This window comes from Labrus bergylta, chromosome 3 (genome assembly GCF_963930695.1).
Source record: "Labrus bergylta chromosome 3, fLabBer1.1, whole genome shotgun sequence".
NCBI lineage: Eukaryota > Metazoa > Chordata > Actinopteri > Labriformes > Labridae > Labrus > Labrus bergylta.
Window position 1 is genome coordinate 12,711,317 of NC_089197.1, and position 14,332 is coordinate 12,725,648.

The 14,332-nt window shown below is 38.9% G+C and overlaps 1 protein-coding gene across 1 annotated transcript; it reads left to right on the forward strand.

Annotated features, from left to right (window-relative positions):
- Positions 1–288: 288 nt before the first annotated feature.
- taldo1 (transaldolase 1) lies at positions 289–14,277 on the forward strand. The gene is made up of 8 exons (XM_065952711.1): positions 289–482; positions 6,164–6,287; positions 6,837–6,944; positions 7,944–8,075; positions 9,084–9,259; positions 10,344–10,541; positions 12,548–12,693; positions 13,834–14,277. The coding sequence occupies exons 1-8, from the start codon at positions 383–385 to the stop codon at positions 13,864–13,866; spliced, it is 1,017 nt and encodes a 338-aa protein (XP_065808783.1). The 5' UTR covers positions 289–382; the 3' UTR covers positions 13,867–14,277.
- Positions 14,278–14,332: the final 55 nt, after the last annotated feature.

Below are 14,332 nucleotides of genomic sequence, written 5' to 3' on the forward strand. Positions count from 1 at the left end.
GTAAGTGGTCTCATACTGGGAGTATTTTTGTGTGGTAAGTGGTTATTTTAGGCTGCTTAAGCACTTCCAAAGATATCGACTTTACTAGTGAATCGTGATTTAATATTATTCTGAATTAAATCATTTAGTCTTTGTCTCATCTGTCATGTCCTCTGTGACAGGAGTGATTCCCTTCATATTTAATAAAGAGTGTTTATTTTCCTTTTCCCGTACTTTGTACTGCACGCGCCTCCTTCCTTATAAAAAAAAAAAAAGGGCTCGTTTGTGAAACGCGCGCTCCCGTCACCGTCACTCCGTGCTGCGCGCTCCCGTCACGTCTCTGACAGTCCTGCCTGCTCTCACGTGTTTTCTGTGTATAAAAGGGCTCCAGTCTCCTCTCATCATGTCCAACGTGTCACCAGACAAGCGGCGGAAGATGGAGTCTGCGCTGAACCAGCTGAAGAAACACACCGTGGTGGTGGCGGACACGGGAGATTTTAACGGTAACGAAACCCCGCTGGGCTGTAAGCTCGTGTTAGCATGTTAGCACGTTAGCATGCTACCTTTGTGACCGGGAAGTTTCACGCGAACGACCGCTGTGACAATATCTCACGGTTAGTGGGCGTGATGTGTTAGTCAGCGTCATTTTATATAGACTGACATGCTAACATAAGATTGTGTACTATCGAGCGTATTTACACTTTTTTTTAAAGATTATTCTAATCCAATTACCTGTGATTAAAGTTACCTCACTTAGTAACACTTTACGTTAGCCACCTGAGCTAACTGTGCTAACTAACTAGATGACGTATTTGCTTATTCAAATGAGCGTGTTTTGCTTACAATAAGCTGTTTTTTTGACTTGTCAGAGGACAGAACTTGAAGCTTGGCTTAACCTGCACTTGTTGAGATTGTTGTTGTTGTTGTTGTTGTTGTTGTGAAATGTGTATTTTAAAGTGGTGGTGAAATAAAGTTACAGGTGTACATTGTGAGTTAACGCTGCACCACAGGGTGTACAATTAGATTTTCCTTCCTCGTTCTTCCCTGAATGTACACAGAGTGAAAGTTGATGTGTCTCAATAGGTCAGAATGAGGAACTGTGAGCTATAATACTGAGGTGTTGTGATGCAAAACAAACCCCAGTTGGTTCCTCGTCTGAGGATTGCAGAGTCAGGATGACATGACAGAACTGGTCTGTGACTCCTGCAGAGGTCACTGTGTAAGCTGATGATGATGATGATGATGATGTTACACTTAATACTTAGCAGGAGTAGTGGATGCTTACATAGATGACTTTTGTAAAATATAGAGAATATCATTGCACTTCTCTTCACAATTCATCAGAGTGTCTTACAGAAAAACACAGCAGATACAAATAAATAGATGCCTGCTGATGTAGTCTTCCTCATAGCACTTACTAAGTCTAGATCAGGGAGGGGCAACTTCGGTCACAGCAAGGAGCCACATTCATTTAATTCTCACTGCCAGAGGGGCCAAATTGTAGGATACACAAATGATTACAGTCGATTATGTCTCAAATTAAACTCAACATATACCAGTGATGAAATATTATCATGGACACATTTCTGTTTTTTTTATGATTTCATGGCAGATTTTGTCATGTTGTCTTCATGTTTCTAATTACTTGATATTTAAAAATTGATCTGAGGGCCACATTGAGGGTTGATGGGGGGGGGGGGGGGGGGGGGCATGTGGCCCCGGGCCGCCAGTTGCCCACCCCTGGTCTAGAGGCTTGAATAGAAAATACCTTTTAAGTCAAACGTGGGCTCAAGAAAAGACATGTGCAGCTGAATGAAGTGATCTCTGAGAATGTTTTGATGTTACTGTACCTCTTGGCATTGCCTACTAAATTAACCAAAGTTTATACTACAGTACATCTATTAGGTATATGCATCTCAAGAAAAACCACACAATGCAACATGCTGGCTTCACGGTTTATACACTCCAATTTATGATTATGAGATATATAGAAACTGTACAACTAGATATGCTAACACACACTGATTTTGCACAAGTTTAAAGTAATCCAAGTTCACATGTATAGCGAAAGAACAATACCAGCTTGCTGTGAAAACATTACTGAGACCAGGAAGAAGTAAAAGGGAAGTGCAGCAAATACTTTAAGTTCATTATCATATTTCCCATCACATAACCTTGAAGGGAAAAACGTTTAACTCTAACCTTTTATATTTGATACCATTTTACAACGTTTTTAAAAAAAAAGCATAATCATATCATGTCAAGAGTAAGAGATGCTAGCACAAATCTATACAAGCTGTTTCTTTATGTTTAATGTCCTATTATAAGGTATCACACTAATGTGTACACACACATGAGGAAATAAAATAGCTGCAGCATTTAATCCAGTTCACTAGTGCTGGTAAATTACATTTCTGTCCAGCTCTCTCTGATGTAATAGTCGAGCAAAAATACTAGAGGTACAGCATAGTATGGCAATATATTGTGTGGTGATATTATATCGTGTCATGGCGGCCAGGTATCAATATTTTAACTATGATATTTTAGATATGCTTTTTAAATTTTTAACTACTGAAGGGGTCGCACAATTTATTTGAAACAAGTTGCATTGTTAAAAATTCATGTTGACGTTTGATAGACTGAAATACCAACAGTTCAGATTGTGAGGTGCTTGCTGTTTTACTTTAATCACTGTGTTGGTCAGTCTGTGGGCTCGACTCCCACTGTGTAGAAATAAAAAGACTGAAGTGGGATGAATAGATGTTGTTTTCTTGTTTGACAAAACAGTTCTTGATTTAGTTTAGTGTAGTGGACATAATGTGCAGTTTAAAAGCTTAAACGCAATTTATTATATCACAATTCTCAGCATATTGCAACATGTTTAATATCGAAATAGAATTGTATCAGGATTATATCGTGTTGTGGGGATGATTCCAACCCCTAAATAAACATCCCAAATGTAGGTGTTTGCTGCTTTGTTATTGTCTGTACCTTACAGTTATAACAAAATAGAGCAAACTTAATTTTAGAGATTAGTAAAACTTCAAGTTATCACTCATTTAGAGAGAGAAAACTAAACAGAGAAATAAACCCTAAACATGTATAAATTGCATATTTTCTTGAACAACACTACAAACTAAAGGGGGTGAATACAACTTTGCTTCACTGGCCAAAAAGTTGTCATCTTTACAACGTCCTGCACATATTTACAGTTTCTGTCCCAGAGTACTGATCCAAACGTTCTGTCAGATCATCCCTGAACCTCAATGAACACCTCTGGCAGCTCTGTTATTTTTTTAAAGTTAATTTTAGTAATAGGAAGAGTGGTTTCTCAAGATTTACACAGCCATTAACTTCCTTCTTTTGTTTTAAAAAAGCACCCGTTCTTCTGGTTTTTGTAATCTCTGTATTTCATGAATGTTGTAAGATTTCTGAGGTTTCACAGCCTGCAAGTTTAGACATGTTAAAACCACTTGTGTTTCACATAACTAATGCAAGAACTTGGTGAAACATGGTGTGACACCTGAGCCTTGCTGCAGTTTGGGGAGGGAAAAAAAGGGGTTTGCAGGAATAGCTTGAAAGTCAATGGAGGTGGCTGACTGATCACTTTTTAAACTTTGAAGCAGCTACTTGGTGACCTAAAATCATGCACACAGTTATTGATAGCTTAAAGGTTTTTTGTGAGATGAGGGATATTGTGCAACATCTTTTGGCAGATAACAGGATATTAGATACTGATTGACTGATCAGATTATTGTGTCATGAATAAACAATAAGTCCAGCTCAAAACAGGTTTACAAGTCACCATTATTAATCCAAAGAGAACAGACACCAAAAGTAGACACTAAACACTAACAAATTATAATGCTAACAAAATAAACCATCCTCATGTTTCTTTCCGGCTTTAGAGACAAATGTGTCCAGCTTAAAAACATACTGAGATATTAGATCCAGATTAAGCCAGTGATGTGACTGCAGGAACGAGTAAATTAATCATAGACTTTTCTTTTTAATTAAAGTTTTTATAAATTATTTTATCTTTACACTGACATAGCACAGCTATAAAAACAAACTGATTCGAAAAGAAGTTCTTTTTTTTGTTATTTCTTGTAGTTAATTATTTCATGTTTCCCACACATCCCTCTGGACATGAACCTGATCCTTGGGCTAAGACTGCAGCTACAAACATAAATCACTAGCTCTACTTTACAAAATGTACCTTATTTGCAATAAAAGTACAGTTATATCTATGTAAATGTTGTTGAAAATTAATTGCCCACTTGTAAATTACCCTAAAGAGGAAACCATCTCTAGTGAAGTATAATTTACATTTTCATCTTTTGGAAGCAGCAATAAGAAGAAACATCAGCAGTGTATTCTTGAACTTTAATCACATGTATCCATCCCAAGTCCCCTGACCTGCTGCACAATGAATGATACTTCTTTTTGGAAGGGGGGGGGGGGGGGGTCAGAGAAAACAGAGGCGGGCTTTGTTCCTGGACTGAATAGCTGGCAGCAGAGACAGGACTCGGCTGCTCTAGTAATGTCATTAAAAAGCACTGTGCCTCATGAAAAGGCTCCGCCGCTGAAGCCCATCAAATAAACATGTGCAGATCAGTCCTGCAAACTACTGCAGGATGCTTTACATACACAGCACTGCAGGTTAATAAATGTCAGCACAGGCCTTGTGACTAGTTTCTGCTGATCATGGATTATTTAACTTTCGGGTCAATAATCAGAACTTCATGTGCCATAATTACGCTAACAACTTTATGCATGAGAGCTTATTACGCACTTATTAAAGAGAGGAAACTTGTATGTTAGAGGTCACTTAATTAGTTTTTTCTTTATGTATTAATTTCAAATGCATAAGTTGTAGCATCAGCAGTTTTTTTGATAACTAATGTGAGAGGCTCAGGAATACCCAGAAGGATTTAACCAACCTTTACCAATGAACAAAATACAATTAAGTAATTTAGAACTACCCTATGTAAACCTGGGCCTTTACAAGGTGGTGATCAATAATAGTCTTCTTTGATTCATAATTAAAAGCTTTATAAAACATCTGCCTCCTCTGACTGAGCAGTTTTGTAAATGGTGTAATTATATTGTCATACAGAAGATGGCGATGTTTTCTAACCTGTTGCTACAGCAGCAGTGGAATGCAGTTTCACCATGACAGCTGAGTCCTAAACTCACCGAGACTTCTTTTCCCCTGAGTAAAAAAGAACAAAGAAGATCTTGTTTTATGATATCTCATCCAGATATGTCCGTCAAAACTGAGTTCTTGTTGAATTTTTGTCTTAATGTCCGTTTAGACACCTTAGAGCGGAGGTCATCAGCTACGTTTGTAGCTAGGGCCAGCTTTTGTCCTGACACACCTTGGGGGTCGGACTTTAAAATATGCTTGCATTATAAACCTGAAAGCTGTCAAGTCTGATGTGAAGAAGTTGGTGTCAGAAGGGAAATATAATTTCTCCCATTGACCCAATGCGAGTATTTCAGCCCTGCGATTTACCTTTTGTGTTTATGGTTTAATCACCTGAGATCATTTGTAATCTGGGAGGCCAGATAGGAAGCTTTGGGGGGCCGGATGTGGCCTGCAGGTGATGATCTAGAGGTTAAAATGGTTCAGCTGTCATATTTGTGACGGTTAATAACGAAACTTCATTTAAACAGTCAAAGAGAGAGAGTCATGTTGTTTTACTGGTACATTGAAAATCTTTGATGCCTCTTTTGTCCTCGATCCTCGTCTTTGTTTTTGTTAAATGAAAAGTCAAATAACTCTTCATTTGTTTGAGTTCTTACTGATCTGAAAAATAAAATGATTCAACATACAAAAAAAGAGCTTTTGAAGTGAACTCAAGAGTGTTTGTTATTTAAAGTTGAATTTTTCGACATGTCATGATCATTTTGTGGTAATTATGCTCATTCTCCAACCCCCCTACACCTCAGAGAAAAAATGATTTAATTAACCAGTTAGTGGTTAATATTAGTCAGAGGACTTAAAGAAATAGTATATTTATATTTCAGTTTTAAATGATAAAGACGTCTACCTCTCTCGTACCCTGGGCCTGTGGATGTTGTTTCATATATTCATGAGGTATTTGAAATCATGAGAGTTACATCTGAGAAACTGTGTTCAGTGAAATGATTCACTCTGTCTGCTGTGTCTGTCTTTTAGCCATCGATGAGTATAAGCCTCAGGATGCCACCACGAACCCGTCTCTCATCCTGGCTGCTGCCAAGATGCCTGCCTACCAGCTCCAGGTGGATCAGGCCATCAAATACGGCATCGCCAAAGGAGGGTAAGAGATAAAAGAGAGCTAAACCAAAGACCTTTTGTTTTGGCAGTTGTCAGATCAGAGGCCATTCCTTCATGTAAACAGAACTGAAGTAGAAGTGTATCTCAAGAAAGGGAACTTGAGTGAAAGATGTTGCACAAGCACATGATTTCTCTGTACAGGTGTTGACAAAGTTTCTTAATTTGCAAATGTTGAACTTCTTCTATACTGGAAACCTGAAATCTGTGACCCCTGTTCTAAAACTCATGCATCAAGGTTTGTTTAAATATTATAAAAATGCACACAGAGGTGGTCTCCATTCTCCCGTTTTGAAAAATCAACGAGTTACTGACGAGTTTGATTAACAAAACTATCAAACTTCCCTTTAGTTAGACAATGTTAACACCTGCTGATCATTCAAATTTCAAGTTGTTTGTTGGTGGGAAACTGCAGCATCTAACTTAAAGTCTAGAACACAAAACAACTAGATGACATTATTTTTAATAAAGATTGATATTCTTGTGTTTTTCTGGCATTAACTGAGCTGGATGTTTTCTTTCTTTCGCTGCTCAGAACTGAGGAGGAGCAGGTAGACAACACCATGGACAAGCTGTTTGTGAGTTTCGGTCTCGAGATCCTGAAGAAGGTCCCAGGCAGAGTCTCTACTGAGGTGGACGCCAGGTAGGTGCAAATTACGAGAGGAAACGTGTCCCTTTAATGCTCACTGTCATCTCAAAACAACACGTGCACATGCTGAAACTTAACGTTCAGTGTCACTCACGAGGCGAGACTTGTAGCTGTAAAACCAACAACTGGTTTTCAGAGACTCAGTTATTCAGTATGTTATAAACCTGGCATGAAAAACATGATGCCCTGTAGCTGCTCTTTAAACTCAACTCTCATTTAGATTGTATTTCACACACATGGCTGTTTTAACAACAGAAGGGGAGCGATGTTGGAGGAGGCTTGTTGTCGATGAGTATAAATGATTACAGATTAAAAAATAAAAAAAGGAAAATCACAATTCGTCAAACATTCTTAGTCGGCCATGAATATACACGGTAGGATCATTGAAATAAAGTCTGTGTGTGGGAAACACTGGGTAGTGTTTCCCCTACCATTATGTTAGGGGGGCGGCCCACCCCCCCTTGAAGGTCAAGTTAATACATTTATTTTAGATTTATTTTTTGGCTTGTTGTGCCTTTTATTGTAGAGATAGGATAGAGTAGGAAATCAGGTAAAGAAGTCATTTAAGATACCTTTCCGATAGAAAAGGACAGCTGTCATTAAAAGTAACCCATGAACACCAAGATTCCTTCAAGTGTTTGTGTCGACGTCCGTCTGCAACACTGTTGTTGTGTTAGCAATACTGAAAGGTGCTTCTTGCTGTTTTTTGTCATACTGTAACAGCCATGGGGAATCTTACACTATCATTACTGGGTTTGTCTGTCTAATATTTCTGTGGTTTCTTGCACCACACGGATGCAAAAATAATCCTGTCAGTGATGATAAACCTCATAATAGACCAGTGATGAAATGTAAATAAAAAAACAGGAAGTGAAGTCCTACTCAATAACTGTTTAAAAGTATCTGGAATAAACACAATTTGTAAATGTTTATACATTTTTTTTCCTAAACATTGAAACGCTGTATGGTTGTTTGTTTCTCTCCAAATGACAGGCTTTCTTTCGATAAAGATGAAATGGTTGCTAAGGCCCTGAAGCTCATCGATCTCTACAAAGAGGCAGGCATCAGCAAGGACCGTGTGCTCATCAAGCTGTCCTCTACATGGGAGGGAATCCAGGCTGGCAAGTAAGTGTGTAATGTTAGAAATGCTCGCTTTATTCCACTTCCACTTTATTATATCTGTCACATCTTTACAGCATTGAAATGTTCCATGATGAGGTTTTGTAGTCTGTAAGGTATTTGAGATCACATCTTGACTCATACTTGGTTTTTCAGGGCTCCTTCTGTCATACCTGAAATAAAGGGTACAAATCTATGTGATGTTTTTTCTTGTACCAGCTTTGAGGATATTGGTCATGACACACACACATACACACACACCCCGTTCAGTTAGCGGATGGGTGTGTGAAACCGGTTGAAAGGGACGTTTTTCAACTTGTTCAGGCTTAAAACTTGTACATTGCTGTTTGCAGCATAGAAAGGGCTTCAACTTGCTTACTTCTGCTTTGGGCCATAATATCTATCTGTTTTAATTGTATTATTAATAATTTTCTGCATTTATTATTATAGTGCTAGTTATGTAAATACATGGTTTATGCTTAGTTGTCATTTTTTTTTTGTACTTATTTCTAATATAATTCCTGTCATTGTGCGTGAACACAGTCAACCCCCTTGAGAGGAAGTTCACAAAGTAAAACGGCTGCTTTAAGGTGTTGGATATTTTTAAAAAAAATGACAGATGATTGATAATGTTTGCACCCAGAGACACTTGATAGATAAGTCTCCTGTTGCTCTGCATTCTATGAGTCTTATAATACATAGACTTCTCAGGAAATGTGTCACTACTTGATAACAAGTGTTTATGTCAAAGTAGTTCTTGAGTTAGCTTTTACAAGAAAACATTCACTCAGATGCAGTCTGTAGTATCTGTAGCTGGGCTGGCTCAATTTGATTCCACATATTCAAGTAAAACAGAAGTTTTAATAAACCAGTAAGACTGAAAGAACTCATTCTGGTTTAGTGGGGCTTGTTTCTCATCTAGAGGAAACTTTGGATGAAATGGAAAATGAATGTACAGACAGGATACAGTTTGTGATGTGTTCTAAGTAAATATTGAAATGTATTTCTGTACAGGGAGCTGGAGGAGAAGCACGGTGTTCACTGCAACATGACCCTGCTGTTCTCCTTTGCTCAGGCCGTGGCCTGTGCTGAAGCAAAGGTCACCCTCATATCGCCCTTCGTTGGACGCATCTTCGACTGGTACAAAGACAATACGGACCGCAAAAGCTACGAGCCACACGAAGACCCAGGTATTAAAGTGTTCCTTTATGTCATTAAAGCTTGTTCATGTGACAAATAGCCCCGTTTGCACCTGGTGTTTGCCCTATTTTTTTTTTTTTTTTATAGCAGCCCCCAGGCCCTTGAAATACACAAAAACAAATCCTCTTTCACCCCTCACCTTTTCTGAGGCTCTTCCTTCTCGTGTTTTACAAAAATGGGCCCCCTCAGATTAAATTCATTTCAAATGAAAGAAGATGAAATTCAGAAGAAAACAAAAAAAACACAGTGGAAACCGAAGATGTTTAGTGAGGTTGTATGACTGTTCTGTTCAGTAAATATGATTGTCTCTGCTTGAATATGGCTTGTATTAAAAAAAACAAAAGAAAAGAGTGGTTCACTTGTTAGTTCACTAGAGGGAGTTGAAGGAAACCGAGTGACTTTACGAACATACACAGAAGTCTTTAACCTTCAGGATCAATATTTCACTCTGATATATAGAGAACCCCTCTCCTTACATCGACGTAGGATAAAAGTCTATGAGCGTACATGCAGCTTTATGTATTTTTGATGTGTCTGGGTCGATAATGATGCTGTTTGGGAAGTGAAGGGCAAGAAATGCGCCATCATTCAAGCATCGGGGATTAGCTAACATTCTCTAGTTAGCGTTAGTTAACGATAGTATCAGGATGACTGTTAGCTATCAATTTTATTGTTCTGAGGCAGTATTTTGAGTTAATGGCAGGAATATTTAGATTTATTCAACACTATCTTTAATGTCAGGATGAGGAGAAGTCTTTTTTTTTCTTTTTTTTCCCCCCTCACAGGGGCGGCAGAGGGTCTACCTGCATTAATCCACAAACGTTCTCTCTGGGTTTGCTTTCTCGGATTTAATTCTGTAGAAGCAAAACCCGGGCTCGTCTCCTCATCAGTCAACACATAGTAAACAACTGAGAAAAGTAACATCTCATGTCATACAGTGTGGTAGAGAGCTCGTCTTGCCGGCCAGGTTGGCGGTTCCATAAGTGTGACGTCAGGTGAAAGCTATGAATAGCCTGAAAAATGTTCGACACTGATTCTCACAATTCTAAATAATATTTTCCTCTCCCTCCCTAGGTGTGCTGAGTGTGACAAAGATTTACAACTACTATAAGAAGTTTGGTTACAGCACAGTGGTGATGGGCGCCTCCTTCAGAAACACGGGTCAGGTGAAGGCCCTGGCAGGCTGTGATCTGCTCACCATCTCTCCTGGGCTGCTGGCAGAGCTCAGCGAGGACCACAGCGTCGTCACACAGATGCTCAACGGGGAAAAAGGTACAATCCTGTGAAACAAAGGGTGTCTCTGTGGGAACCAGCTGCTCTGAAGCTTTTGTTGCCGCAAACAATTCTTCACTGACACCAGCTATTAAAATGTCTCATCGCACTCCTGAGTTCTGAAGGGGCTCTTGGTGTTTGTTGACATCACTCTTCACTGGCCGGGGGAGAAAAAAACATAAAGATAATAAGGGTAAATTTGAATATTGTATAAGGCAGTGAGATGGAATTCAAATCATGTACTGTATGTGCAAACAATAGAGACCTAAAGCATAGAGACAACAAGTTGTACTTTTGATATTTACATAACAGTTTTAATTTACAAACCCCTCGGGCTGTTCTGCTCACTCCCTTCCTCAACTGTCCATGTGATTGTTCACATCGGATCGGAACCAATGACACCACACAGATGACATCTGAGCTGACTGAGAAGGATTAAATGTGCTGTTAGGGGTGCAGAAATGCAAAATTTTCTTTAATCGATTACTCTTCCCATTGTTGAAGTTAGTACTCCAGTAATCATTTCGTAGTTCTCTTTTTTTCTGTGATTCTTTTCCCCCACGGGAGGCCAACTATGAAGCGATGCCGACTGTATCTATTGATTAATTGAATCTTCGAGATTTTAATAATTGTTAGTAACAGGCCTACTTTGTATAATCGTTCAAATTAGGACATTTCTTACTTCAACAGACAGCAAACATCAAATAAAAATGTATATCTTCTGACCGTTTTAACACTTTATTATAATTAGAGTAGTGAGTGTGGTGAGCAGATGTGCAGACATCAGTGTGCACTCATCGCACTTTGAAGCTGTTTTGACAGAAACATTGTGTTAACAAAGACTACAGTCTGCAGTGTAGCGCACACTTTACTCTGGTAAATGAAGTTACAATAGAACAGGTGAACTGTTTCATCTTTCTCCTCTGTGCGTAATCACACACTCGCTCAATCTCGCTCATCCGTCCGCTATGAGCTATTTCTCCCTTTAAGGTTGTTCTGTTTTGTAGTTATTAAAAGAATAATCATCTAAAATTCCAAAATATAGGAAAACATCTAGTTATGCTGTTCTGTCCTGGATGATCAAACGTCTTTTGGTTTGGGGGGGTAAAGCGGTAATCGCAAAGTGAAAGTCCTTCTTTTTCTGTGGACTAAAAAGACAATTTGAACTGAACTTTCGTAGATCATATTGCATATTTCGTTTGTTTGGGACTTTTTGTTCATTGTGAATTCATAAAGGGGTTAATTAAAGGGATATTTTTGTAAGGGTAGCAGCGTACAGATCAACAACGGATGCATTTCAGCACAGACCCTTTATCAGCGCTTTGTCATCTTCTTTCATTTTGCGCTCGTGTACTTGAAGTTTTATTTCTGTTTGTGTGCTCCTTTTTTTCTGTTTTGAATTAGGCCGATCTTAGAACCCACAATGCAACAAGAAACATTTACAAAAATATGGACTACAAAACGATTATCGATTACATTTGTTTTGTAACAGATTATTATTTAATTTAAGGTTTGCACCTCTAGTTGCTGTTATTTACAAAAAACACTTTAAATGCACACCCATTGTACACAACACCGTCTCATCTTTTCAACACCTTGGTTTTATTGAGCACTCTAAAGCCCCAGTTTTGATTTTAATTATCTGTAGACTGCCCCAACTTTCTATCGCATTTTATGTCCAGGTATGACAAAGTTGTTATTTCAGGTGATTTTAACATTCATATTAGTTGTACTTCTCTGACCTTTTGCACTGACTTTATGAACACATCTGTTTCTAAAAGGATTTTTTTTTTTAGTTTAGGTCTGACTAATAAGTTAATCCCTGGTTTGTGTTTACACCCCTGTTTTCACTTATTTTTCATTTAAAAAAATCACTCTTCACTTCCCTATAGACAAAATGTTGTGGGAAATACAGAAGCAGACATGCTGTTTTTAAAAATTATATACATGTAAAAACCTGTCAACTTAAAGCCTCATGCATTTATTTCTACCTCACCCTTGTGCAGCTAAGGTGTGCGATCTGAAGAAGGTCCACATGGATGAGAAGGCTTTCCGCTGGGAGCACAACGAGGACCGCATGGCTGTGGAGAAACTGTCTGACGGGATCCGCAAGTTTGCTGCTGACGCCATCAAGCTGGAGACCATGATCAAAGTAAGAGTTTGTTTTGAAAGTTTACATTTAGGCCTTTTATTTAGAGACAGGACCATGGATGGAGTCAGAAATCAGGGAGGGAGAGAGAGAGGGGAATGACATGCAGAAAAGGAGCCACAGGTTGATTCAAACCTGGGCCGCCCACTTTGAGGGGGGAGGGACACAAACCACTAGGCTATCGTCGCCCCAGTAAAAGAGTTTTTATATTTAACTTTTGTTTTTCTGGCAAATGTGTGTTTGTGTGTTCATACTAGGGATGGGAATTTACAGTAATCCCTGTACTCGATTACTCGAATTACCTAATGAACAAGTACTCGAGTACCCACAGATTATTATTATTATTTGTTTTTTAACCATAAACAAGAAAAAGGGTCCATCGGACACGGACCTCCCAGACCGGAATTGTAGACTTAATGCAAGTAAAATGACACGAACATCCAATATTTAAACATGAATAAATAACCAACAGAAAGCGATTTCAATTTCAACGACGTCGCTAACAACGACGTGTGCTAACAGGGCTAGCAAATGACGGGATGCGAGACTGCCTGTTTTCTGTCCCCGCTGTTTTCTCCTTATGCATTAAGCATCGAACTAGTATTCCTATGGTATGCAAGTTTAACGCCACATATCTTGCACTGCACATTAACTTCATCGTTCTTGTCAAAGTACTTCCAGACATCACTTTTCTTGACTGACATGTCGCAGGTGTAGCAGACGGTTCAGTTTTTGTTGTGCTTTTGGTGTAATATGTTCCTAGAGAGTTGCCGTAGCTGCTGTAAAACAGTTGTTTTTGCTGAAATCTGGCTCGGTGTGTACTAAAGCTGAAGCCGTGGCCGGAGAAGTCATACATTTGTATCCCGTTAATTATTTTCCTACCTAGTATATTCAGTTAGCGGAAACAAAAAGCTGGGTCACACATGTAAAGCTGTATGAGTTCAAGTTTTGTAGCCAAAAGCAGTGCTTGCACAGGTGCGCGAGTAACGAAATGTTACTCGAATAATGGGATCAACGGCGACTCGAGTACTCGTACCCATCCCTGGTTCATACTAATGTCACACTGTTTTGTTTTGATTAATGAAGGTGAGATTTTCTGATTTTTATATGCTGACTTTTCTTGTTTTTGTTTTGTAACTCCAGGAGAAAATGCTCAACGTGAAAAACGGCAAATAAAGGACAGGATTGGCCTCTCTGGTGGTATTTACAGGAAGAGCAAGTATTCAGGAGGATGCCTTTTTTTTACCTGAGAGGAGGTCCAGAGATCCAGAAGGCCTTCACTCTCCTCATGCGACCAAACTCCAGGGACCGTCCTCCTTAAAGTACTCCTCTTTTCTCTTTGGGAGGACTCTTTGTTTTCTGACCAATCATAGGAAGTGATTGAAGCTAAAATGAGTGTGGAGATATTGTGCTAAACTTACTAGACATTTGACCATAATGAGACTTCTATTGATCATGTTACTACTTGTAAAGACCGTGAGCACTTTTTGGAAGAGCGGACCACAGTTTTGCTATAAACACCATTGTTCCATCATTCCTCAGAATAGTACATTTTCATCTTTGAATAAATAAAATCCCAGACTTGAAGTTGTGGTTTGACTTTTTGTGTGTTTTTTTTTGTGCGTCTTTGAACACAAGTGAC

Bases quoted from the DNA above. Each gene is read 5' to 3' on its own strand.
- taldo1 (XM_065952711.1), top strand. From the start codon at position 383: ATGTCCAACGTGTCACCAGACAAGCGGCGGAAGATGGAGTCTGCGCTG. The intron at 483-6,163 runs GTAACGAAACCC...TCTGTCTTTTAG, and splicing joins GGACACGGGAGATTTTAACG to CCATCGATGAGTATAAGCCT. The intron at 8,076-9,083 runs GTAAGTGTGTAA...ATTTCTGTACAG, and splicing joins GAGGGAATCCAGGCTGGCAA to GGAGCTGGAGGAGAAGCACG.